At 46.4% G+C, this 27,916-nt stretch overlaps 3 protein-coding genes across 7 annotated transcripts in view; 2 read left to right on the top strand and 1 right to left on the bottom strand.

Moving 5' to 3' along the window:
* LOC102561285 (two pore channel protein 2) overlaps positions 1 to 10,460 on the bottom strand; it is a 34,276-nt gene extending 23,816 nt beyond the window's left edge. The window contains exons 1-5 of one of the 2 annotated variants that reach the window (XM_006258092.4): positions 10,333 to 10,460; positions 8,374 to 8,456; positions 2,646 to 2,760; positions 1,852 to 1,980; positions 1,159 to 1,275 (exon numbers count right to left, since the gene is read on the bottom strand). In XM_006258092.4, the coding sequence (XP_006258154.1) occupies positions 1,159 to 1,275; positions 1,852 to 1,980; positions 2,646 to 2,760; positions 8,374 to 8,456; positions 10,333 to 10,368 (480 nt within the window). In that variant the 5' untranslated portion in view covers positions 10,369 to 10,460. Of the gene's footprint in view, positions 1 to 1,158; positions 1,276 to 1,851; positions 1,981 to 2,645; positions 2,761 to 8,373; positions 8,461 to 10,332 lie in introns of those variants that run through there. The other variant, XM_019480103.2, reaches the window with a different exon arrangement.
* A 7,490-nt stretch (positions 10,461 to 17,950) lies between these two features.
* MTLN (mitoregulin) lies at positions 17,951 to 21,836 on the top strand. Its single transcript, XM_059720318.1, has 2 exons — positions 17,951 to 18,192; positions 20,258 to 21,836. Exon 1 carries the CDS (start codon positions 18,007 to 18,009, stop codon positions 18,187 to 18,189), a length of 183 nt encoding a protein of 60 aa, XP_059576301.1. The 5' UTR covers positions 17,951 to 18,006; the 3' UTR covers positions 18,190 to 18,192; positions 20,258 to 21,836.
* A 1,650-nt stretch (positions 21,837 to 23,486) lies between these two features.
* NPHP1 (nephrocystin 1) overlaps positions 23,487 to 27,916 on the top strand; it is a 69,625-nt gene continuing 65,195 nt past the window's right edge. For all 4 annotated transcript variants that reach the window (XM_006258099.4, XM_019480105.2, XM_019480106.2 and 1 more), the window contains exons 1-2: positions 23,487 to 23,600; positions 23,690 to 23,763. In XM_006258099.4, the coding sequence (XP_006258161.4) occupies positions 23,502 to 23,600; positions 23,690 to 23,763 (173 nt within the window). In that variant the 5' untranslated portion in view covers positions 23,487 to 23,501. The remainder of the gene's footprint in view (positions 23,601 to 23,689; positions 23,764 to 27,916) is intronic.

A 27,916-nucleotide genomic window follows, 5' to 3' on the forward strand; every position in this document is an offset into this window, starting at 1 on the left:
AGGCTGCAGAACAGGTAAGAGCCACAGGCTGGTGCTTGCACAGGGTTTGGAGAGAATAGCTGGGATGTGCACTTCATTAAGAATCAGGACCAACAAGAAGAATGGTCCAAAAGTGTATAGATTCTATCCTGAATCTTGTTGATCCCATTCCCAAAAGCCAGCAAGAATTCAGTATGTGACCACATGGATGGTGAAACAAGCAGAGAAGGATTTTCACTACTGATAATCCAATGATGCAGACAAAGGCATTGACTTCAGAGACTCACTGGACTCTGGACAACATTGCACCTGGATAATTCATCGTATTATAGAGTTAAAAAAAAAAAGAAAAAAAAAAAATCACCCACCCCATGAAATTCTATAGTAAGTTACACTGGTGTATCATTTGTCTGTAGGGTTGACTTTCATTTAATTCCAGGGTAGACCTTTGCTCAGTGCAAACAGGCTCCTCCATCCCCAGTCTGGCAAGGCTCTGTAGGAAGCCCCAGCAGCAAACAGCCACCTAAGGAAAGCTGGCTATGTGTTTGTTCCATACAGCAGTGTAATTTCACTCAAAGTAAAATGAGGTATATTATCCTGGGATAAAAGATGTTTTATACCCATGCAAGAGAGGGCATTGTGGCTCATTTTTGTGATCTGGACACAAAGAAAGTTACTAGCAACGCCCGATGGCTCCTTTCATTCCAAAGCCTTACAATTTATTTCCTGCACGACTGAGTCGGTTTCTCCAGACATGGCTGGCCAGACATCTCCACTCACTTAGCAGGAAAGAAATCCTATTGATGAGACACACTGTTCTGCACTGTCACAGCCCAGAACATGTAGGTTTGTTTTGTACTATGTGCATGGTCTGCCTAAGCTGGGCAGCAAGAGCTGAATCCTATGAAAAGAATAACTTCAATTTGACAGCAAAGCTCTAGGAGTACTTCAAATCTGCACCAAGGGAAAGAGTGTTATGTGCTTGCACACACTGGGAAAGTCTCACTCTGAACAACCAAAGGAGCATATCTGGCTCAAAGGGAAAGGTCTTGACAGCTGCATTATGAGCTCACATATCTGTACCCCATTTTGTCAAATGCTCCAATTCAGAGAGAACAATCTGCAGCTTACAAAAAATCCAATACAGGTACATTTGTAAGATGACAAAGTACTGCTTACCTGGCGACTCTCTGTAAAGTTTACTAAGAAGATGGGCCTCATGATCCTTGAGTATCTAACACTGGTTATGTTGCAGATTTTAAGAGCCCCATGGATAATCAGATCAGTTAAAGTCACCTGTGGAAGAAAGTACAATTCACAGAAAATTACTTAGGGCTTGTATACCTGGGGAAACTGACTGAATATATATATTTTTTTTAGAGCAAAGTGTCCATGCAAGGAGGTATTCCAGAAAAGCTGTAGCTACTTGAAGTCTACAGCTGACCCTGATCTGAGATAGCCAGCCTTAAGCACTTAAGCCTTTACAGGAAAGCTAAACACCAACTCATAAAAAGCATCTCTTGTAGGGGGTGGGGTTTCAGTGAGTTAAACTGTGTTATTACAGGAAATATTTCAAATAGCTTCCAAGAGAACAATGCAAACAAGGCCACCCTATCTTGCTACATTTTCTTATCCTGAGTTTCAACAACTAGGCCCAGTTTTTGTCATGCTATGACCCAAAATTTAACCTTGAAAAGGAAGGGGTGTGTCAGTGCCATACAGATGATAGCTATGTGCAGTCAAAGCCAGCCCCACCATTTTCATGCTGCCATGAACTCTTTGTGCCCATGAAAACAGAAATAGGAAAAGGCTCAAATTAAAAAACTTTCTGCCCCAAGCATTGTACCTGCAACTAAGCAAAAGGGAACTCACCAGTATTGCCATCATAAGGCAGATATTCTTTGCATCCTTCCAGAATATATTGCGTGGAGTGACTTTTGCAAAGTGCAACAGTCGACTAAAGAATACTAAAAGACATAAGACCTCAACCAGTGAAGTGGCCTGGAAACAGAGGGAAAGTTAAGAAAATGAACTGACTTTGCTGAATTGTCCTATTATTTTTCCCCTAAACACTACAAATATCAGCAGAGCCCCTAATAAACATAACGTATGTTGATAGAAGAGGTTTCTCTGTTTGTATAGCTATACCATATTGCCAACCACCATGTTGGAAATCAACAAAAAGCTCTCCTATTGGAAGAGCTGCATCCACAGATGTTTTGTCCATAGACCTGCACCAGCAGGAGCATGGGTTTTTCATATTTATAGCCAACACAGCTGTGCCCACAAAACTTCATGAAAACCTGCACTCAGGCCATGAGACCAAGGTAGGAAAGTATGCATCAGATGGGTTCTCCGTTGGGAATTTTTTGTTGACTTGTCTTATTTCAAGCCCTCCCTCACCCACCTTGTATCTATACTTGCAGCTCACAGTTAAAGGGTCATATCTCTAGGTTGTAGAAAAAAAAAGCCACAGAGATAATTGATATTATTTATTTCTATTCTTATAGTAATAAACAGCTCAACAGCCTTCTCCACCAAATCCAGGCAGAGAAATACTGATTATTTATTTGCGCAGCAAAGCTATCGTAGGCAGCTTCCCATCTATTCTCCACAATGTTCATAACAAAGTTGCAATACTGTTTCCATTTTATCCCAATGGTTACCAAGAATGGAAGTGGGTACACAGCAGGGTCTTCAAACACAGCAAGGGAAAGGTTTACAAAAACGAAGAAGTAGGTGGCTGCTTGCATAGTCCAATGGTTGTAGAGATAATAAAGTCTGGGAAGGCAAACCACAGTCATTTTAAAATTAGGGTATTAGTACATATATGCATTAATACAAGTGTACAACAGAAGGGATAAAGGTCCTTCCACACTGTTAGATGCAGCTTGATTTTAAGTGATCAAGTGCCGGTAGGCAACAAGAAACTGTCCTGAGCATTAGCTATTTAAAGATTACCATAACACACATTATTTCTTAGAAGACCTCAGGTGGACTCAGCAGGTACCACAAGCAGCTGTTTCCTGAGGTTTTGCAAATCACCCGTGTCTAATTGCTGTTCCCAAGGAAACCAATTCATTTACACAGGTTTTTGCTTCTGATTATGTGGATTGGATGTTTCTCAACTGTTCAAGACAGCTGACTGTAACCACACTTTATCTAACATCACAGAGAAATATAAAGGGGAATACAAATATTGTGAACTCCAGTTTTAAATGTAACTATTAGCATGAATCAATCTGGTTTAAAAACAAAGAGCAAATACAAAGTTACCCACCCTTCATAATTGCCCCTTTTCTTAAAATGAAAATATACCACATAAGGTTAATTTAGATGTGTATCATAGAAAATTAGGATTGGAAGGGGCCTCAGGAGGTTATCTAGTACAACCCCTGCTAAAAGTGGGACCATCCCCAGTTAGATCATCCCAGCCAAAGGACCGTAAAAACCTCCAAGGATGGAGATTCCACCACCTCTCTGGGAAGCCTGCTCCAGTGTTTTACTACCCTCCTAGTGAAAAAGTTCTTCCCAATATCTAAGCTATACTTCCCTTGCTGCTACTTGAGACTGTTGCTCCTTGTTCTGTCATCTGTCACCACTGAGATCAGTCTACCTCCATCCTCTTTTGAATCCCCCACTTCAGGTGGTTAAAGGTTGCTATTAAGTCCCCTCTTCTCTAGGCTAAATAAACCCAGCTCTCTCAGCCTCTCCTTACAAGTCATGTCCCCCAGCCCCCTCACCATTTTTGTTACCCTCCACTGGATTCTCTCCAATTTGTCCACATCCTTTCTGTAGCGAGGGGCCCAAAACTGAACACAATACTCCAGATGTGGCCTCACCAGTGCTGAATAGAGGCGAAGAATCACTTCCCTTAACCTACTGGCAATGCACCTACCAATGCAACCCAGTATGTCATTAGCCTTTTACAACGAGGGCACGCTATTGGCTCATTCAGCTTACTGTCCACCATAGCCCCCAGGTTCTTTTCTACAGAGTTGCTGCCCAGGCAGTCAGCCCCCAGCCTGTCCTGGTGCATGGGATTGTTCTATCCTAAGTGCAGGACTTTGCACTTGTCCTTGTTGAACCTCATGAGATTCCTTTTGGCCCAATCCTCCAATTTTAGGTCACCGAATCTTATGGCCCTACCCTCCAGCATATGTACTACACCCCCCAGCTTGGTTGATACGTAATGTTGCAGCTAATCTAACCAAAAAGTTAGTGCCTTTTCAACAAGGCTCATACACACAGAATAAGTCTAGAGTTTGAAAACCAAACCATTTTGGAGACGTGAGCCAAAAGCATTAAAAATATTTCTCCATCACCAGGCATTTTTTGAACACTAGCTTTAAATATCATTGCTGTTTTCAAGCTTTCTATAAAGACTGTAGAAGATAAGTTTTGTTCTCCAGGAGAAGTGAGACACACCAAAATAATCATGTAATGCTGAACAACAGGGTATTTTTGTGATATCTTTTATTGGACCAATTGTATAGTTGGGAAAGAAGTCTGATGAGCTTTCAGGTATTTTGCTTAACCCAGGAGTGAGTAATTATTTGGGCCAGTGAGCAACATAGGGAATTTTGGTGAGCTGGGTCAGCACCATCCCCACCTCCCCCAACAGCTCAAAGCTCCCCAAGCAGTCTCACCCCATCCACCTGCCCATGTGGGACCTCCATGGAGACTGGCCAGGACCCAGGATTTCAGGGCAGTGACATAATGGGGCTGGGGCCCACGGCAGAGCCACAATCTGTTTCCGCATGCCCCTCCCCACAGAACCAAGGCCTGCTGCAGGGATGTGCAGGCAGCGAGTCATGGCTCTGCCCTCAGCTAAGAAAAAGCATCCGGGAGTGGGATGGGCAGGGGGCAGGGCCCAGCCCTACACTGTTACTGCTCTGCAATCCAAGCCCCAGCCCTGCCTGTCCACCCTGCTCCTGGATGCCACTCCTGGCCCACCCATGGCCCCATCCTGGCCAAGCATGGAGCAGAACTGTGACCTGCTGCCCACATGCCCCTGCAATGAGCACCAGTTCTGAGGACAGGGGTGTACAGGGAGCAACTTGTGGCTCTGCCCAGGACCCCAGCCCTGCACTGTCACCAAGCCACCTTGGGATCTCCACAGAGACCAGCTGGGACCTGCATGGGCAGGGTGTGCAGCCAGCTGGACTGGAAGGGTCCTTGGGCAAAGTGGTAGCTGTAGGCCCAGGATCTTGGGGCGGTGATAATAAGGGGCTCAGGCCTGGGCAGAGCTGCAATCTGTTCCCTACATGCCCCTGCATGTGGAACCCATGCCTGTAGCAGGGGCATTCAGAGGGCAGATTGCAGCTCTGCCCTGGCCCCAGCCCCATGCTGTCACCGCTCAGCATCTTGGCCTCACCCACCTGGAGTCCCATCACATCCAACTGGCTGCACATGCCACAGCCAGGGACCTGCCACAGGCTGGACAAAATCCATCAATGGGCTGGATGTGGTCCACACACCATATTTTGCCCAAACCTGGCTTAATTTATATGTCTGTTTCTTTTCCAAACCTGAAGAGAAGTGCTTTATGCCCCCAAATTTATCAAATCTCTCTTCCAGCCATACATTTAGTCCGAGATGGCACAAATGCACAATTCTCAGTGGGAAACAGTGTCAATAGATATTCAACAGGACAGGCTTTACTTACACACAATAGTAAATTAGCTTTTCAAACAAATTCCCTCCCCTTCTCTGTTTGTGGGCAGCTCATAAACACCTGACATAAGGTATTCTGGGAGAATTTGAGCTCCAATGGTCCTGCTCCCCCCAGCCCTCCCCTGCACTGTACAAGGGTTAGAGAGCAGCTCCATCACCCAGGAAGAGCTCAAAGCTTACTGTTCAGTAGCAGAACTGCAGAACGTGCGTGTACGTTTTGGTGGGCAGGGGGAAGAGATGCTAGAGCTGCTGGCAAGCGCCATGAAGCTTAAGTCATGTTGCTTGATGGAAATATCTGCCAGGGATCTTAGCCCAAGTCTGGCCAACCTGCAACATGGATGTCACAAGCACTATGGGTAACCTCTGTGTGTGCCACATGGCAGACCAGGGAGGGGACAGGCAGTACAGTAGCAGATAATGTGGGAAGTAGAAAGCAAAACAGAAAAAAAAAAAATATTGGGAAGGGAACACAGGGAAGAAAGCAGAAAGCAGAGCAGAAGATCAGGCATGGAAAGGTGATCACAGTGGCACTTGGAGAAAAGTGTGGGACTAATTTGTAACATGCCTGCCATGCCAAAAAGGCTGGCCTCCACTGCCTTAGTGTATCCATGCTTAGCTAGAATGGAAGATTTGAGGGAAATGAAATGTTTTATAGCTTGGCTGTCTGGTCCAAGCAATCTGATAGCAGAGAAACCACAGAGCACTAACAGAGCTGAAAGGAGGGGGGGGAGGGGGGGGGGAGCTGAATTAATCACAAAACTTGATTCAATTCTACGCAACCCACAAGTGGGTCATGAGAGTATATGAAAGGGTCGTGAACAAACTTCAAAGTTGATTATCCTTTAAAATGGGAAAAGTGTGGGAAACTGTGGCTTTTCCTTTACAGGCTGGGAAAATTCCAGCCTGTGAGGGGCTGTGTGCCCCTCCCCCCGAGTGCCCTACACATGGTGGGGCTGGGCAGCAGCAGGTCAGGAGTGAGGGGCACTGGGTCAGGAATAGTCGCTGAAGTTTACAAATGGGTAATGGTACAAAAGAGGTTGAGAACCACTGCCCTAAAGTACTCTTTTACACTCCTTCCCTTCTGTGCTACCTTCTCTTTTAATGCTTTATTACTAAGGAGTTAAGTTTGTATAGTCAACAGTTCTGTTCAATCTGAATAGGCCTAGTCACCAAAAGGGAATAAATCAATCCGACAGAATTGTTTTGATTAAAGTCTGCGTGACTTCTGACAAAAAGCACAAGAGGAAAGACTCCCAAGCATTTCAGCACCCCTACCCATTTCACCCAGAGGCAGCCAGCCAACAGCTCAGATTTCAATTTAATATGGTGTTGCCATACCATGCCAAGTTTCTGAAGAGTTCTCTAAAAAGAATAGGAAAACAGCATTCGAGACTTAACATTATTGGCAAGATGACAAAGCAAGGATCCCACTTCCTGTATTCACACATCACGCAACTCCCTCACCACATGCTCTGTTTCCCCCCCCGCACACACACACACACACACACACACACACACAAAGGTAGTACAAACACAGGAAAAAAGTTTTATTCCGTTTGCTGCTATTCTTTTATTCCTCAATCCTGCAAAAATGTGAATATACTATATATACTCTTAACTTCATGCATACAAAGAATTCCTTTTAAGCTGCTGAGGATCTGCATATGAACAGAGCAGAGGCTGTATGTAACACTTCATAGAATCATAGAAAAGTAGCTCTGGAAGGACCTTTGGGATGTCATCTAATCCAACTCCCAGCTTGAGGCAGAAACATTCTTAACAAACCATCTTAGACAAATGTATGTCTAAACATTTAGGGCTTGTAAACAGAGGTGATATCTTTTATTAGACCAAAAAGATTTTTGCAAAAAAGTGTCTTTAATTGCAAGCTTCTGGGCACACACACGCTTTGTCAGGCATCAGAGAAAAGATCGTAAATGTTCTCCTGGGTAGAAATTAAAGATCATGTTTCATAGGATTTCACAGGAGTCAATAGATGGAAAATTTTTTTTTGCAAAAATCTTGTTGGTCTAATAAAAGATACCACCTCTGTCCACAAGCCCCGAATGCTTTTTCCTCTAGACCAATACAGCTACACCTGAATACCTGACACATGGAAGATATTGAATTTTAGTCATTTTTTTGTAATGAAATCTTCATATTTTCCCAATCAGAAAACAACTTTGACCACCCGAAACCTGAGATCCTGCTCCTGCCTTTGTCTAAGGTTATTTGCATCATCACAGCCTCAGAGAAGAGCTGAGACTCCTTACTAGTTAAGGACTGCTGCCCAGAGGGTTTTTCCATCTATTGACCCCTCTGTAAAATCCTATGAAATATGAACTTTCATTTCTATCCAGGAGAACTTCTACAATCTTTTCTCTAATGCCTGATGAAGAGTATTTGTGCCCAAAAGCTTGAAGTTAAAGACTTCTTTTGCAAAAGTTTTGTTGGTCTAATAAGAAGATACCATGTCTGTCCATGGGCCCCAATTGCTTTTTCCTCTAGACCAATACGGCTACAACCTGGATACCTATCTAAACATTTGTAAGACCACAGCCTTGTTAGCTAAGTTAGTTTCCATTTCTCCTTGCATCAAGTAAGACTACTCCTCAACATCCCCCAACTATTAAAGGAAAAACATTTTCCAGTCAAACACTTGAACACTTTGCATGGTAGACCCCAAATATCATGGTGGATTTCAGGTCATTTTATTACCTGACTGCTTGCGGCGAGGTTTCAAATGGAATATTCCTGTTATACTGAGCATCGCAAACAAAAGCTGCCGCCAGTAGAAGATCCTGTAGAAGGGTGGGAGGAGCAAACGCAACAAACAACAAGAAACTCTTTAGTACTTCAAGAATCTAGAACTCTTACTTTACTTTATTTCACACACACTTCCAAAGATACCTTTCAAGGAAGCATAATTTTAACTTTAGATATTTCACAAAACAAGAGATGAATCTGGAAGATCAAAATAATGCTGACCATGTTACAACAAAGAGACTTTGTGATATGCAGCTTTGGAAATTATGCATTAATTAACAGCACTTGCGTATTCTCCTGCCCCTGGCACTCTATTCAAATTTAGGAAAAAAACCTTATTTCAGCATTTAAATCTCGAGGAGTAATGCATTTCTATTACAGGCTTGCCTGACTGAAAACAGGCAGAGGAAGGAATAGTTTAGCTAATCACCAGATGATATTGGCAACCAGCTAAGAACTTCAGGAGCACTGAGTTGGGGAGACCTGGCAGGCAGGAAGAATTTTTGCAAGTTTCTTCACTGTGCCAAGACAATGATGTTTATTTGAAGAGTATTCCTGGAAGCAGTTTTCACTATAGCTAAGGAAGGGGTCACAACCATGGCCACAGCAGTGCAGGGTGGTGCTAACTGGGCCAGGATAGGCTGCCTTCTTGCAATCCTGGGACAAGATGCAAGCAAGCCCTTAAAGTCTATTTCCTAGCAATTTACAGCTTCTCCCCTTATGATCTCACCGAGATGGTACCAGACCAACAACAGTCCCTCCAACATCTGCTAATAAGGGCATTCCTTGAAAAACTTGCAACAGGAAGGGATCTATTTGACCTGCCCTTCACAAATGGAAGTTCATTAGGAATGTTACATGTGTGCGCACACCCCGCTGCTCGCCTCTTTTCAAGCTTAGTATCTGTATGTTGAGTTTAAGCATTTAGCATTACTTCAGTTTACCTTTTAACAAAAAGGCTGAGGTAGGCATTTCATGCTTCAGCAACTGAGCCAAGTGTTTAGTTATTGGCCTTAGAAACACAGGATGGAGTGGCACAGACAGCTTCTCTGGTTCAGAGGGCACGATACTCTGCCTACGTGAGCCAGTCCATACCAGGGCAGACCTACTGCTGAACAAATCTGCATCCAGTTTAATGGATTAACTATTCAAATGCAGGCATTCACTACAGGGGCCTGCTGGCTTAACCTAGTGACCTGCACAGCTTTTCCTCCAGCACTGCTGCAGTACCCTGCTCTCAGACACCTGAGTCCTTCTATCTACTCTACAGGTACTCCTGCTGTGGTTGACTACACCTCATGCCTACACCCTGTCACGGTGGGGTGGCTCCTAACTACGTCCTTTCAGCCTGGCCCAAGAGGGGGACTGGGGCACCATTGCCAGGTCACAGGTTGAGTCCCAGGCCATCTCAGCGTACAGACAGAACCATGGTGGCGGCAGGACAGGGGTTGTCACCACCTTAGCCATTCTGCCCACGCCTGTGCTGGATGCTGATCTGAAACACCCAGACACCCGCTGCCAACAGGGCAAAACCTATGGGATATGTTTGACTGCACTGACCAGCAGACATGCTGACCACCACAGGCATATTTGAAAAAGCCCTGCCACCCAGTCCTGCTCAATGGCAACAGCCCCAACCAAGCCAAGGACTCAGGGTTTGAAGGGCACTTGGAAGAACTGGGGCCTTGCAAAAATAGTGGGGCACCCCACCCCAACGCACTAATGAAACTACAGCCCCTCTCTCAGGTTATGGTTTTCGAATTGTACAGGGGAGCACTCGTGTCTCATGGGGAGGGGGGGCTCAGCTCCCTCGTCCTTCAAATCCTGGAAGGAGTCGCCGTGCGAGCCAAGGCGCAGCTCCAGCCGGGAAGAAGGGTCCCCCCCGCGCGCTCCCAGCCGGGGCCCCAGTACCTGTTGCGCGGGCAGCGCCTCGCCGGGCGCGGCCATGGCGGCAGAGGGAGCGGGATGGGCCGCACGAAGCAAGCTGCTCCTCCCGCGCTGCCCGCCGCCCGGCTTTAACCCCGCACGTGACTGTGGGCGGCGGAAGCCGCGGGCCCGGCGGACAGACGGGGCCGAGCTGGGGCGGAGCGGGGCCGGGCGGCGCCGGGGAGCAGGCAGCCCGCAGCCCGCGCGGGGAAGGACTTCGCGGAGGGGCGTGGGTGCGGCCGGGCAGCACGACACAGCGCCCGCTTGTCTTCCCTCCCAATACTGGTGCTATGGGTAAAGCCGAGATCTTTTACTAGACCCACTCAACACTCTTCCTTGCCAGCTTTGGGGTAGGACAGCTACCCGTCGTCAGGCTGAGAAGTGCCTACCGTTGGTTTGGCTGGGGATCCAAACTCGTGGAAGAAGTGATGCCTTTTATGACAGACGTCCCAAAAGCGGGCGGCAGGGATGTATGAAAGGGTCATGAAGCAACTTTAAAAATGGATCAACAAACTTGACAAGTGGATTCTCCTTTAAAGGAGACAAAACATAGGAAACGGTGGCCTTTCCCCTGCAGGCTGGCAGAGTTTCAGCCTGCGAGGGGTTGCTTGCCCCTGCCCCACACACTGATGGGTTGGGACCTGGAGGGGCAGCGGGTCAGGGGTGTGGGGCGCTGTCCAGCTCAGGGCAGGGGGTTGGACTCAATGATCTACTAAGGTCCCTTCCGACCCTAAACATCTATGAAATCTATCAGTGTTTACAAAAAAAGGTTGAGCACCACTGTTTTATTAGACCAGACGAGTTTTGCCTGTCAGCAACCAGAGGTGCAGGGCCCCAGAACCCAGAAACCCCTGCACCGATCTCCTCGACAGCTAGCAGGCTTCATGGCCTCAGCAGGGGCTAGCAGGCCTGCAGCTTTCACCCTGCTGCGCCTTAACGCATACAGTCACCCATGTAATGAGTTTTGCTTGTCCGCATTTTGAGGTGCAGTTTCCCCCAAGCCTCTGCTCCGATCTCCTTGAAACTTGGCAGGCTTCGTGGCCTCAGCAAGAACTCCCACCCCTGCAGTTTTCACCCCCCTGTGACTTAACACACACATGTGACATGAGTTTTGCTTTGAGAACTTTGGGGTGCAGTTTCCCAAAAACCCCTGCAACAATCTCCTTGAATCTTGGCACACGTCAGCTCTCAGCAGAGGCTACTATCCCTGCAAGTTTCCTCTGAATCAGCCAAAAGACAACAAAGTTATAGATATTTCATTGATTCCCCATTATACCCTATTCAGAAGCTCGGAATCAATTCGGAAAGAGTAAAGCTTCCCGCAATTCAATTCAGATTAGTAGGTTTGGCCTCCAAATCATCTGAATCATCTCTGAATCCAAATCATGATCCGAAGCTTTGCACAGCCCTAACGCTTAGGTGTCTCTTTTGTGGCTTCCCTTGTGGCTTCAGTCTCCAACATCCTTAAGAACAGTTGCTGAGGGCAACTGTCAGGTGGCCCTCCCCAGTTTGCTTCCAGGTTAGCGCGTGCCTGTGGGGATATGCTCAGGAATGATTTTGCAAGGACACACCGCCACTACAGTATAGACCAAGGGTGCCAACCCTTGGCACGAGTGGCACACACAGCCACTTTGTTTGGTTTGCAATTCCAGCAGGGAGCATAGAGAACAGTGCAGATTAGTAAGAAAGCAGAGCAATGGATCCGGCAGGAAAGAGAGAGCAGAGCAAAGAACCAGGCAGGGGAAGGGGAGCAGAATGGCATTTGGCAAGGGGGCAGGGCTTACTTTGTGGTATACTAGCCAAAGAGGTTTGCCCCCTGGTGCCTGCCTTCCTGTGATCAGAGACCTGACAAAGAAAGCCTTGCATTCAAAAGCTTGTGTAACTTTACCCCAATGACATAGTTGGTCCAATCAAAGTTACCGCCTTAAGAAGTCTTTGGCTTTCACGTGCCTTCTGGAACATCATGGTTACACTTTTACATTACCATTAAAGCAAAAGAAAGATTTCATTCCATTTTCTTACTGAAATACAGCAGCTCTCTCTAATCAGGGAACTGCCAAACTCTAGTCAGAGTTTTCCTGCAATCAGCTTCTGCCAGCTGGGGGAGTAGACCATTCTAATGCTAAGGATCTGTAGACCCCATTTGCCTCAACCAGCATTTCTTAAGTACCATCAGCTTATCTACCCATCTATATTTTTCTATTGTATTCTCAGGGAGCACATGTACATTATGCAGATGAGTCCCTCACCCCCTTCCCCCCATATGCATCTGTCTGTCATTTCAGGTGATATCCATGATTTACAATTGTATCTAAGAAATGTAGAAATATATACAACCTTTCAGACCTGCCAATTCAATTTCCTTAGCTATCAGTTATTCAAGAAAGATATAGTCTCTCTCACATTCTATTTAAGGGGTGAAAAATAATAATCTCTGTATAAGATTCCAGGTGTTTATCTCCTGATTCCCTCTATGAGTCTTCCCTTTGAAATGTACAGTTGTTTGGGATTGGTGGATCACCTTAAGAGGCGTACCGGCATTTGGGCTGATATATATATATATGCAAATGCACACTCTCAAGGTGGAAACAGATGTTGTCTGATTTATCATTTGTGCCACCTTAATTTTTTTTTTAAGGTGGCACAAATGCAGAGCAAACAGACATCCTTACCTTTTGTTGCACCACATGACCTGAAAATCAGAGGCACAACAACAGGTAGTAATAGACTCTGCCACTTTATTGAGGCGGACATCTGTTACCTTGTGGTGCTTTCCCTGCTCAGCTTTCCCCACTACGGGTTTGGCTGGATAGGAGAAAACCCCACTTTTCCTGCTGCCCCAAACCTGCGCTGTGGGTTGGGACAGAGGGGGAAAAGTGCTTCCATGCTCAGCCAGCCCCAAAGGATCAGGCAGGGGAAGAAGAGCAGAATGGCATTTGGCAAGGGGGCAGGGCTTACTTTGTGGTATGCTGGCCACAGGGCTGGCTGGGTTGGGGAACAGCTGGCATTTCCTGGCTGCCCCAGACCTACACTAAGTGGGGTAACCTCTAGTGTTCCTCGCTGCTCCAAACTTGTGGGTCCATCATCAAGGACAGGACAAAGGGTGACATGTATTTTACCCTGTGCAGTGATCAGCATTGCCACGACACAAAGCAGCACATCTGAATCACTCCATTTGACAACATCTGTTTCTAGCCTCAGAGGTTATCTTCTGCTGCTAGGGTTTCTGTGAAGTGTGAAGGGCTATTGTCTGGTGCAAGTCATACTTCATTTAACCATCACTCCCCTGATTATTATCAGTCATGTTATGAAAATACAAAAATGCATTCATACCCAAAACTATGGTTCATATGAATAAAAAACATGGTAAAACTGAATATAGTTTAACATTAGTTATTTAATAGAGACCAAACACTACATCAGTAATTCTAATTTGGAAAAATATCTATGCATGATACATGGCAAACCCCCAAATCAACCCTGCTTTGGGTGGGTTTATAACATACATACACACCCTGGCATGGTAAGTGACCTCCATGTGGCTCTCAACCTCCCTTTAATCCTGCCCATGTTTGTGAGACTGACAGCTCAAGACCTGTAACTCAAACAATGGGCGTCTACATGTGATGCCATGCCACCATAGCAATGTGCTATGGCAACGTAGCAACCACATTCATCTACATGTAACAAGCTGCTACTTCACTTACTTCACTGTAGCGACATGCTCCCTCATTATAATGCGCTGCTAGGGTGAAGGAGAGGCTAAAAATAACCATGTGCCCAGCATACGGTGCAGTACGGGCTGCTACTGTGCCGTGCTTTACTATTTCCAAAAGGAAATAGTAAAGCACAGCACAGTAGCAATGTCACCATATGGGCATGTGTAGATGTGCAAGTGTGACGTACTTTCTTCCTTCATTGCATTATGGGCCTCTTGTCCTCTAAGAGAAATTCTGACAGTGCTCAGGCCAGATCAGTTGTCTGAATATGATCAAGTTTTACAATGGAATTTGGTTACAACCTTCATTAGTAAGAGCATTGCCAACAGAGAGGGGAGTGATTATTCCCCTCTATTCAGCACTGGTGAGGCCACATCTGGAGTACTGTGTTCAGTTTTGGGCTCCCCACTACAGAAAGCATGTGGACAAAATGGAGAGAGTCCAGCAGAGGGCAACGAAAATGGTTAGGTGACTGGGGGACATGACTTATGGGGAGAGGCTGAGGGAACTGGGCTTATTTAGTCTGGAGAAGAGAAGACTGAGAAGGGGATTTAATAGTAGCCTTCAACTACCTGAAAGGTTGTGCCAAAGAGGATAGAGCTAGACTGTTCTCAGTGGTGGCAGATGACAGAACAAGGAGCAATGGTCTCAAGTTGCAGCAAGGGAAGTTTAGATTAGATAATAGGAAAAACTTTCTCACTCAGAGGGTAGTAAGGCACTGGAACAGGTTACCCAGAGTGGTTGTGGAATCTCCGTACTTAGAGGTTTTTATGATCCGGGTAGGCAAAGCCTTGGCTGGGGTTGTATAGCTTAGGATGGTCCTGCGTTGAGCAGGGGGTTGGATTAGATGACCTCCTGAGGTCCCTTCCAACCCTCATTTTCTATGATTCTATGATTCACTATAGCAAGGCTAGAAAATATCTCTGTAATCAGTGGTCAGAACAGACACCCCAGATCCAAACTCTGAGGGGGTTCAAACCTGAACTCAGACTCTACAGCTGAGGTATGTCTCCCAGTAGCGTAACTAGGGCACTAACTTATTTGGGGGACAAGAAAAAAAAACTGCTGCTACAGCTGCACTATCACATTGATGGGGCAGTGGCAGCTGGAAGTCCCTGATGGTCCCATCTATAGTGGCTTCCCCAGGTTCCTGCCCACATTATTACACCTCTGATGTCTCCTAAATAAAATCATGAATCATAAATTTAGTGAGCTTACATCATGGGAACTTATCTGTGCAGCTCCTGGGCAGATAAAAGACTCCACAGCTGAGTCAAGTGCATACTGCTGACAAATAATACCCTGCAAGCACAGAGAGCTTCCTTTTCTGTTCTGCTAACAAAAGGCTGCAAGAAGGGAGAGCTTTGAGCAGGGACAGTGTAAGTGTAAATTTGGCCAAGGCTACTCACAAGCATACAGCCCTAATTCCACTCATGTATTCTCTGAGCACAGTGGAATCAGTATAAATAATCTACCTCTGACAAGAACCCAAAAGCAATACACACCCAAATTTCAACAATCTTGCACCCTCAGACAAGGTTTTAATGGAATCTTGTGTACTTTTGTGACAATAGAAAAAAACATTTATACTTCCAATTTATACACCCAAGTATTGCATTAGCTTTCTCAGCCATAGTCTCACACTAGAGCTCATGTTCAATTAGTTATCTTCCATTGCCCCTACGTCTTTTACAGTCTCTGCTTTCCAGTTTACAATTCTCAATTGAGCAAGTGTGACCGTCAGTCTTTGTTTCTAGCTACAGAATTTGGGTGCACTTGGAACTCATGCTTTTCAACTGAGCCCAAATTATCTAGACAATTTCTCCACCATTATTTTCCACTCCACTGATTTCTGTCATTCTTATCATCACCAATGATTTTATATTTTCTTCCAGATTATTGGTCATAATATTGAACAGCACTGGGCCAACCACAGATCCCTGCAGAAACACACACAGTAGATAATGATTCTCCACTTAATACTATTTTTGTGGTATATGAGAGTCCATTTTAATTCATTTAATATGTGCTGCATTTATCATAGATGGTGATAATTTTTTAATTAGGTTAGCGTATAGGACCGTGAAAAAAATTCTTATGGGAAGCTGAGGTATGCTACCTAGTATTCATTATTCTACCATGCATTAATTCTTCACTGATTGCATTGCAATCTTTTTGTGGGGATTTGAACCATAACTAGCCTGTAGTCATTCAGATAATCACATTTGCCCTTTAGATTACTGACATAAAATTGGGTCTTTTTTCAGTCTTCTGAAACTCCCCTCAAGTTCCAAAATTTGTTAAAAATCAATGAGTGGTTGAGTCAGATCATTGTCCAACTGTTTCAGAATTCTTAGATACAAATTACCTGGTCCTGCAGATATAAAATAGAATCTACAGATTAACAGATTATAAATATAATCTAATATAAATATAGGAGGGACCTTTGTTAACATCTAGTGTGACCTCCTTTATAATAGAAGGTATGGTTCTTCCCTGAATCCCTTTGGACTGACCACATCTTTCAAGGAAAACATCAAATCTCGACCTGAAAATTTCGAGTGATGGAGAAACCACTACAATTCATCATAAATTATTCCATTGGCTAAGTATCATCACCAGTAAAAAAAACTGCCTTGTTTCTAGCCTGTTTAGCTTCAACTTCCAGCATTGAACCTGGTTATATATTTGTCTGCTAAAATGAAGAACCCTCTTTTCACACTTCTGCTGCTCCTTAGATATTTGTAGGCTCTGATCACAACAGCCTTTAATCTTTGTATTGATAAAATAAATAGAGCTCCAGGACTGTTTCTTCCTAAACAGATTTTATGATCATTTCCTCATCCTTGTGGCTCTTCTCCAAACCGCTCCTGAACATCCTTCCTGAATTGTGCATTCCCAAACAAGGCACAGTCTTCCAGCAGCAGTTGCCCCTCTTCTGCCCAATAAAGACTTAATCTTCATGCTCCTGTCTAGTATTCCCATTTATATATCGAAAGGTCCCTGCTTCCTAGGACTGAGTTACCCATCCTATATGTATGTTCTTTTTTTCCAGATGGATGGTTGCACATTGAGGTGCCAGTTTACCAAGTGACTCACAGTGCTCCGAGTAATAACCTGATGTTTTTTTGCAGAGCTTATCAGGAATGATTTGTTTTCTTCCAAGTCCTTGTTAAAAATTGACCCTGCAGAATACCCCTGGAAACAACCTACTTGCTGGTGATTCTCTCATTTAACTTTAGGGGCTGCTATTGAATAGTCTATCTGTCATTCAAATAAAACTGTGTCATTATTACTTTCAGCTGTGAACATCATCCAGCTGTTTTCCAAAATACAGAACCTGTTTTATGTTTATTGAATTTTTTTGCATTGTTATTGAAGTTACCATAGTAATGCCCCCCCTTGTATTTCTTATATTTACAATGATTCCTTCTTACTGTCCTTAATTGAACTGCCCATGGGTTTCCATTATCTTTAGCCTCCCCTATCAATGCTTACAAGTCAGAACTGCAAAGTGATGACCCTGTCAAGTTCCCTTTCTTTCCATTTTAGATGTAAAATATTGATTTCAGGTTTGCCTTTCCTTTTTATTGCCTGGGAGGTTCCGTTATAGCCCAGGGTTGAGAAAGCTGGATTGCCTGGGGGCTGCTCTGCCTCACCTCTCCGCAGGAGAGTCAGCCAGCGCTGCAAGAAGGGCAAAGAAGATGAGGTCACAGCTCTGTCTGAACGGATCAGAGGAGGGAAAGTTTCCTCGTATTAGCATGGGCTGCCCTGCAGGGGCAAATGAGCCCCACTTTGGCCTCTGCTCCCACGGTGGAAGCCAACTGCCCGGCGGTGGCAGCGGCATTTCCAGCCATCCAGCGCCGGTTGTCATCCCTCAGCCCCCGTGACTGGGGCCGGCAGGGAAGCACCGCCCACACCCGGCGGGAGGCGGACGGACATGGCGCTCGGATCGGAGGCGCTGTCGGAGCGGCCGGTGCAGCTGGCTCTGATGCTGGCCTTCGCCTCGGGCGTGCTGGTGGGCTGGCAGGCCAGCCGCGCGCGCCGCCGCTTCCTCGACTGGCGCAAGCGGCGCCTGCAGGCCCAGCTGGTGGCCACGCAGAAGAAGCTGGACTTGGCCTGACCGGTGAGCGCGGTTGTGGGAAGCGGCCCCGCGCCACGTGCTCGCCCTGCGCATGCGTGTCCCGCGGGGCCGGGCCCTCGGCGTCCTGGCAGCCCTCCACCCCCCCTCCTATAGGTAGAGATGTGTGTGTACACATGCCATAGCTGTGTGAGTATACATGCATGCATATGTATATATGTGTGTGTATATGTCCAGGGGGACTGGACCCGATGATCTACAAGGTCCCTTCCACCCTTCCAGCCTCTATCTATTATAGACACACACATATTTATTTATTTATATTATACACACACACATATAATACAGACACACACATTATATATATCTATATATCTATATATACATTATAGACACACACATATGTATATGTGTATATATGTGTGTGTGCATATGTTTATATGTCTATATACATCAATAAATATTGTCAGGACCATACTTTCGGTGGGAGGGGAGGTGGCGATTGCCCTTGGCCCTGCGCACTTTCGGGGGCCCTGCTGAGCCAGACGGGAGCTGGGCAGAGTAGCTGCAGCCCTGCCTCTCACAGTGTTAAAGGGGCCTCACACAGGCTGATTTGCCCCAGGCCCTACACCCCTCTATGGCCATCTCTGGATATGGTGTATGTGTATATATATATATATATATATATATATATAGATGTAGACAGATATGTTTTGTGCAGGGAGGGGAGAGTAGCATATAAAATGTGGCAAGATTGCTGCCTGGTTCAGACTGGCTTTGTGTCAGCATCCAAACTTCTAAATTTTGTACCGTCCTTCCGGAAAACTCCCAAACCAATATTACCAATGGTAAACTTCTAATGAGGGATGCATTGTATGTTTGTGAGGGGGTAGTAAGGGGATCCTGAGCTAGGACTTGACATAGCAGAGCTCCATCTTAAAATAGCAGGGCTCCCGCCTCCAGTTTTGTTTGGCAGCAGCACAGCACAGTAATGGTATTGTCTAGAAATGCCGAGTGATTTGTCCTTAGTAAAGTTTGGTTTTTAGGGGATTGATGGGCCATTAAGTTTTGGGCTGTCTAGCTGTCTTTTCTAAATTGCTGAAAACTTCATGTCTTACATCAGGGGTGTCAAACATGGACCCAAGCTGGATCTAGCTAGGTCATCCAGCCTGCCAGTTTTGCCCCTCTTGGCTGCCAGACATCCAAGTGAAAGCAGTGGTGCTGGAGCCCCAGCAGCACTGCAGGAAGAAGCCCAGCACTGCAACTTATTCCAGCAGCAGTAGCCGAGTGCCGGCCATGCCAGGCTTCTTCCCAGCAGGTCCCCCCATTTAGACTGGCCAGAGTAGGTGCCATGTGCACTTGATCCAGCATGCAGGGGTCCCTGTCTGTTACCTGGCCTGCTAGCAGGTCCTATGCCATGAGACCCATCTTACATGACTGATTACTTCCTACAAGGTTTGATTTGATGTGGACATTACGTATCCTGGAACTATCACATTTGAGAGCTCTGGCATGTTTGAATGTTTGCAGGGAAGGAACACGAGTAGCAGGGGAACAGAGGTTTGCATGTGACAAGTGTTCAAAGAACAACAAAGTCCACATTTTCAAGTGCCCGTATGGCATGATGTGGTTATTATAAGCAGTGCTGACACTGTTGCATCTCCTGTATGTGTCTGCCTTCTTTGAAAATGTATCGACATTATATAAGGCAGATACTACACTGTCATTTTTTAAGTTTAATTTTAAGATTTTCCATTCCAAAGGACAAATTGTAGACAGCTGTAAACAGACTGTTACATTCTACATCATTTTATAGCCTGCTCTAAATTCCTGACATTTCAAGCTTGCTTTATTGTAGCTTATCAGTCTCAATGCTGTCTGTGCTTGGAGTATTTCCAGACCTGTTTATTTTTTTGTTTTGGGGTTTGTTTTTTTTAAATATAGTATTCTAACCTATTTTTCTTTGAGATTATTTTTCTCTCCTGCTGGAGTATTGTAACTATGGTTTAACATAAGTGAACATTGTTTTGACTGTATTTTTTATTTATAATTTAAATTACTTCAGGTTTGCAATGTAGCATTCACATTTATATTTCACTTTCTTTAACAGCCTGACTGGGATGGAAGTCGACAATTGAATGAACATAAACAGACTCCTGCTCCCTTTTTATCTAAATATATTTGAAGAAATGAGGTTTTATACAATACAAATATCTTCACACACTTCTTCACTTGAAAAAGAAGGCATCTGTGGTATAATACAGTCTCGCTTGCCCAAACTGACATTCTCCAAAAATGATCTTCATGCATATTAAAATAACCTCTGTATGGCTATGATGAGTTAAATTGGTACTGTGACTGCATGTCTGTTGTTTTGTATTTTTGAGGATTGTTCTAAGGACAGTTTGACACGCCTGTTCTCAGAGACAACCCGAGCAGGGTGAGGGGCCTGGGGCAAATCAGCCTGTGCGGGGCCCTGTCCCTGGACACGAAGCTGGCAGCAGATTCAGTGGCGAGGGGCCGGGGGGTGCCAAGCGGCCAGACATGAAGTTGGAAGCAGCGCGGAATCGCCACAACCACTCCGTCTGGCTCCACAGAGCCTCCCAAAATGCCGGGCCTGGGGCAGTCACCCTGATTCGCGCCCCGCAGAAATGGTCCTGTTCTTTTTCTTTACTTTTCTATTTGCTTGTCCCTGTGTCTTTTGACTCTAAAGCTGCTTCTGAACAGTATATGACTCTTACCACCAAAACTGTCAATATTTAAAGCTAATAAAATGTAATTTAGATTGCTTGTTAAATACAAACTTTTGTTAAGTAAAAATATAGCTTATGAAACATGTTAAGAGCCTAATGTTAAAGCCCAGAGAGGAGGTGGGAACAAGCACGTGAGCAAAAGTCAGTGAAAATTATAGAATGGCACACAAGTATACATGGGTCAGATAAAATCATTAATTCATGATTTCATGTTAGGCATAAAATTCAGAGTCTCTATCAGTCCTTTAGACTTACTTTTTATATCAGGAATATGTCCAGCAAAGATGCTTGTTATTTAGTAGAAGTCCTTGGGATTTTTTGATGTTTTTGTGGGGACGGGGAGACAAGTCTCAGCCTCGTGCTTCAGGTGTCTTGTCTATTGCTTTTTTTCTATCTCCCTGCACTCTTATTCACAAATGTTTTCCTCCAGAATTTTCTTTCATGAATTTCAAAGGAAGTCTGTACTCATTTTAAAACACGTTGAGCAGATGATGCAAAGTATACTCCATGTAGATTCAGAATGTGGTTAGCACTTTATTCTCAAGCTACTGTAATGCTTTCCTGCTACCTCTCCTGTCATCTTGCTTTTCCTAGGGTTTCTTACATTTGAGTAGGTGACATTAGATGCTTTGGGTTGTGTGACTGGCACCTGCCACAGTGAACAACAGGCTTATGTAACATTTTCTTCAAGAGTGCTAAAGATAGGTCAACAAAATGCAGTTACATTTTTACAACTAATGCTATATTAAGTTACATAAAAGTGGTATGGCATAAATTTTATGAGCAGGCTGTACCAAATGGGGCTGAGGTCAGTATTTAATAGGTACCTGTATTATTTATTGGGCAACATGAATCATGTGATAGCTCAAACTGCACATGCTGTTAAATTATACCTATACATTTTCTTTTATGAATAAATATCAGGTATTTTCATAAGCTCTTTTTGCCATGGACTGTCCTAATGTGTATCCCATATTTCTTAAAAGTAAATGGTGGGAGTGACAAAGATTTCTATGCAATACCTCTAATTTTTTAACATTCTGCGTTTAAACCATATCTGATAGTGAATTTTACCATTTTAATATGGGAACAGTGGACACTTAGCCTGCCTGTCAGCTGCCTGCATCTAAAATGGTACAGTTCTTCTGGGGGGGAGGGGGCGCAGTGGTGCTATTACACCACTCTGATTCCTGGCCCACCCAATCTCTAGCTAAAAACCTTAATTTGGGTGTAGAAATAACTGACAGTGAAGTATCGGAGGCACTGTGAAGATGCTCAAGAAAGCTAATTTAGTTTTGTGAATATGAATTAGAAATGTACATTTAACTATAATATCTACAGGACTAATGACAGTCTGTTTTGCCCATTTTGACCTAGTTTGGTGTTTTCTTAAATTTTATGTATACAACCAAGCAAGTAAGTGCACATTCCAATAGTTATATTTGTTTTTTGCTTTGGCTGTGAACTGAATAATATAGTACTAGCCCTCTAACATATTGGTAGAGCATCTAGTTTCTCTCTAACTGGAATTAAATGTGCATTGTTCTATGGCCACATCCAGACAAGCATGGATGTTTGGTTTCCCAGGGACAATTAGCAGTGGCACACCTTGTGCCAATGCTACTTGTTCCCTGGGAATGCCTGTGCCAAGTGTGTTCTGTTGCGTGGCAGGTTACCCCAGGTGGGGTAGGGGAGGCTGGGGCAGCAACTGTGCTGGCTCCAGCAGCCTTACTTGGGGGCCTTGGGGAGCTGTAGCCACAGCACTCCTGCAGCAGGGAGCCTGGCTGGCAACTGGAGCATGGCTCTAGCCAGCCAGGCTCTGGTTTTGGGTGGCACATGCTGCCACCACTTGCACTGCCCTTCTTGTTTTTGGCTTGGATTTTTTTGACCAAAAAACCCCTCTCATGCTGCAAGGCAGCGGCATGGGGAACGCCTGCACGCGCAGCGTGGCACTGCAGATGGGTCTGCAGAGCCACATATCGCATGCCCTACATACCGCATGTCCACACTTGTCTGAACACGGCCTGTGTGATAACTAGTGCGTCTGCACCCACCTCCCCTTTTTCAAAATCCTAGATGTGCCCACGAATTGTTCTATCAGAGCCCGTTTCTAAGATTATTTCCTTTCCCTTAAATGCCCCTTATGGCCGAGACTGAGGGTGTCTCTGCAGGCTGGGGTCCTCCCTGCAGGCTTGGGCGCTGTTAACGAAGGCAGCAGCTTCATCATCTTTTTCTTCCGACTCGCTGTAAGAAGTCCAGCTTGCAGAGCGCGAACCGTCCTGGCCAAGCCTCTTCCATCCCGCCCGTGTCCTCATCTCTCGCCCGCCGCTTGCGCGCGCCCTGAGCTTTCTCTGGGGACTGCAGCTCCCATGATGTACTGCGGCTGTGTGGCTCGCGGCCCAGGGTTTACTGCTCCACTCTCGTTGCGTGCTGGGACTTGTCGTTCTCTGCGTTCCCGAGCGCAGAGTTTGACCCCGTGCCTCCGTTGCATGCTGGGAACGTTAGTACTTTTGTTGCCTCCGGGCTCCGTGGCAGCTAGGTCTCTGGGCGCCGCGGGAGGACGTCACCGGGGAGCGCCCGGGCTTCGTTGCCGTGGCGACGATGGCCGGGCTGGGGCGGGGGAGCCGGGGCCGGGGCCGGGGCCGGGGCCGGGGCCCGCTGCAGCGCGTGCAGCGCCGGAGCCGCGAGCTGCGGGAGCAGGTGCCGCCCCTGCGGGGTGGGGGGGACCGGGGGAGGCAGGGGGGGCGACCGCCGTGCTCCGGCCCCGCTGACCGGCCCGTTTGCTGCAGGTGGACGCGTTGCTGGCAGAGAGCAGGCAGCGCGGGGCCCTCGGCCCCGGGGACAGCAGGGGACTGTACCCGAGGTAAGGACCCGCTCCCCTAGCCTGCCCTGCTGCAGGGCAGCAGCCGAAGCCGCCAGAGCCCCACCCAGGCTCGCTGGGGGACGGGACACACAGCCCTGGCCGTGGCACTCGTGCCTGGGGCAGCCTGTGGCTCTGATCAAGTCTGTTGCTTAGACTGGGATGGGTTTAAACAGCAGTGTGTAGTGGAGGGTGTGCCTCTGCCCAGTGCACTGCTGACAGGATGCCCTACAGGTCTTGCAACTAGCTTCTTACTGGCCAGTTTCCAGTTGGAGGATCTTGGCTACACACTGACTTTATGGAAATGAAGGAAACCTACCTAGCTTGTTCCTGCAGCCATACGGTTGAGGGCAAACGAAACCTGTGGGCATCCAAACCCCAAGTCTCTGGGCTTGGGCCTGCACATAGGATGATGGATTTGAGAGTATCTGAAGCCCTGGGCTGAAAAGTTTGGGGTGGAGGATACTTGCCAGTTGTAGCACCGCATATGGTGTTTAAACCGTTTGAGTGTTGCTCAGTTGAGAGGATTTGGCTAATTTGACCTTGAATACGAAACATTTTCCAAAAAAAAAGAAAAGTGGTTTGCTGCTGGCGAGGAGCTGCATCACTTTTGTGGAAGTCCTGTTGAACCATCTCTCCAGTGCAGCCACCTTCAATGCACGTGTAAATGACTGCCTGGATAACAGAGCTGGCAGCGGGCCAGGAGCCAGGGAGCCTGGATGCCGCACTTGGTCTGGCACTCAGCCTCACACCAAACATCTCGTCTCCTTGCGTTGCATTCCCACCATGATACCCACTTTGTGTCTCTGTGTGCTTTGTTATCTGCTGGCCTGAAACTCAGGAGGACCGGGTTAGAGTGCTTCTGGAGGGGCTGGACATGTTCAAGTCAGCAGGTCCAGATGCTCTCCACCCTAGGGTGTTGAGGGAGCTAGCAGGGGTTATTACAGGGCCCTTGGCACGGCTTTACGAGCGCTTATGGCGCTCGGGTCAGGTTCCAGATGATTGGAAGATGGCCAACGTGGTCCCCATCTTTAAAAAAAGGAGGGAGGACCCAGGCAACTATAGGCCTGTCAGTCTTACCTCAGTCCTGGGGAAACTCTTTGCAAAGATCATCAAGGAGCACATCTGTGATGGGCCGGCATCGGGGATGATGCTCAAGGGCAACCAGCACGGTTTCATTAGGGGCAGGTCATGTCAGACCAACCTGATTGCCTTTTACCATCAGGTCACAAAAGCATTGGATGCAGGTGTCGCCGTGGATGTAGTCTTTCTGGACTTCAGCAAGGCCTTTGACACTGTCTCCCGCCCCATCCTCATTAAAAAACTAGGCGACTGTGGCATCGATGCCTACACGGTCAGATGGATTGTGAATTGGCTGAAGGGCCATACTCAGAGGGTGGTGGTGGACGGGTTATATTCGACCTGGGGGGAAGTGGGCAGCGGAGTCCCCCAGGGCTCAGTACTTGGGCCCATGCTGTTCAATTTCTTTATCAGCAGTTTGGATGACAGGGTGAAAAGCAACCTGTTCAAATTTGCTGATGATACCAAAATTTGGGGTGAGGTGGGCAGGCTAGTAGGGAGGAAAAGACTGCAGAAAGACCTGGATAGGTTGCAAGGGTGGGCTAACAAAAACAGGATGCGTTTCAATACTGACAAGTGCAGGGTGCTGCGCTTGGGCAGTAGTAACCAGCAGCACACTTATAAGATAGGAAACTCCCTTCTTGAGAGCACGGAGGCAGAAAGGGATCTTGGAGTCATCATTGACTCCCAAGATGAACATGGGCCGACAATGCGAGGTCACGGTCGGCAGGGCTAACCGGACCTTATCGTGCATCCACAGGTGCATCTCAAGTAGGGCCAAGGAGGTGATCCTCCCCCTCTATGTGACACTGGTCAGGCCACAGCTGGAGTACTGTGTCCAGTTCTGGGCACCCCGCTTCAAGAGGGATGTGGACAACATTGAGAGGGTCCAGAGGAGGGCCACCCGCATGATCCATCTATGAGAGGCTACGGGACCTGAACCTGTTCAACCTTCACAAGAGAAGGCTGAGGGGGGACCTTGTGACCATCTATAAACTCACTAGGGGGGACCAGAGGGTTTGGGGGAGACCTCGTTTCCCCTAGCGCTCCCCGGGATAGCAAGGAATAATGGCCACAAGTTGTTGGAGAGTAGGTTTAGATTGGACATCCATAAGAACTACTTCACAATTAGGGCGGCTAGGATCTGGAACCGACTTCCAAGGGAAGTGGTGCTGGCTCCTACCCTGGGGGTCTTTAAGAAGCAGCTTGATGCCTACCTGGCTGGGGTCATTTGAGCCCAGTTTTCCTCCTGCCCAGGCAGGGGGTCGGACTTAAAGATCTACAAGGTCCCTTCCAACCCTACTTCTATGATTCTATGATATGATTCAGGGAGATGGGCCAGATACCATTATGTTACAATGTGCTGATCGCTGGTACGTGAACTACAGTATAAACATCTATGATGAAATCCTGGTGCCTGGAAGTTGTATATAAGGTTGCTCCCAAAGTTTTTAAGAATAAGTTTTTAAGAATAGGTTAGATAAACACTTGTCTAGGATGCTTTAGAATAAGAAAAGCAGGCCTGAAAGAGCCCTTGAGAGAGGACCTAGTCCAGTGATGCTCAGCCTTTTGATCCCATGGGCCAGATGAATGACATGGGGCCAGCCTGTGGGCTGGATTAGCCCTATGCACCAGGCTTGGACCCCATGCCACCTCCGGCTGGTCCCATGTGCCAGGCTCAGGTTCTGCACTACTACGCTCGCCCAGTCTGTTGTGCAGGGCCATGCTGTCTGACTTGTTGGGCTCCCCTCAGGTCTGGAAATTAGTGACAACTACTCCCTTGCCACCAATTTTTTGGACTTGCAGGGATCTCTGTGGGCACCCCTGATGTAATCCAGCCCCTTTTTTGAGGCAGGGCCATCCCTATCCTTAGATTTGTTGAACATACTTAACGATTACTTCCTGTCCCTGCAGTGGCAGGACACTGGCAGTTCCCTCATCCCTCTGTTTTACCTGGAGCAAATAAAGGAGACTTGTAATGTTTTGGGCCTTATTCCTGGTAACTGTGATAGGATTGTTCCTGAATCTTTTAAGAATAGGTTAAACAAACACTTGCCTACACCTAAATCATCTCTACTTATTCTGCCTCCTCTTGAAAACCTCCAATGGAGGAGATTCCACAACTTCTTCAAGCAGTCTGTTCACTGTCTTGCTATTCTAACATCTTGTCTTTTCTCTGCACTGAGTCAGGATCAAGTATGTCTTGACTGGTGATGCTCAGGCTCTGATTCATGGGCCAGATCTGGCCCCAGGAAGCCATGTTATCATGCCTGTGGGGCTCTGCCTGGGTCTGGAAATGTGACAGGTGGGGAATGGTGGTAACATTAAGTGCTGCTCCCCTGCTGCCAAATTTCCGAACCTGGGGGGAGCTCTGCAGGACAGTAATGTGCCTCTGTGTGCTAGCTTTGACTGACACACAGGCTCTACCCACAGCTAGATCAGGGCCTTCAAAGTTGCTCTGTTGCCAGATCAGGATGTGAGAGAATGTGTGGACGTGCTGCCAGATCAGGGTGCAGGGGATGATCCAATGGACCAACCTCATATATCGACTCCACATGGGATCCACCCAGCAGAATGACCCTGTGGCACTCATTTGGCCCATGGCACTGAAAGTCTGGGTGTCACTGATCTAAACCAGTAGGTTTCAACATTTTTAGACTTAAGGCATCCTTCAGGAAATGCTAACTCTTAACTTCCACTCATATTCTTTCTGTTACTAAAGAAAAAGAATAATTTTCTTTTTGCAAAGAACTGAGACACCACAACAGGTCAGAATATTTTTGACATTCGATTTCTATTTAAAATCCCTGGGTTCATGTTGTGAATCTTGTGAATAGTGTAGGCATCTGCACACCGAACAGTGCTGAGATGGTGCATCACCCTTAAAAGGATATCTCAGCACCGTGGTTGAAAATCAGTGGTCTAGATCATTCTTACAAATTTTTGTGTAACTTATTAACCACTTGTTAAAGGAGGTTTCATGATCTCTCTAAGTAGCCTGTTCCAGCATTAAGATTTCATTGCCCTTAACTTAAATCTAGCCTAAATTTTTGCAGCAAATAAAACCAAATTCCTT

The sequence above is a fragment of the Alligator mississippiensis genome, chromosome 1 (assembly GCF_030867095.1).
Source record: "Alligator mississippiensis isolate rAllMis1 chromosome 1, rAllMis1, whole genome shotgun sequence".
Lineage (NCBI taxonomy): Eukaryota > Metazoa > Chordata > Crocodylia > Alligatoridae > Alligator > Alligator mississippiensis.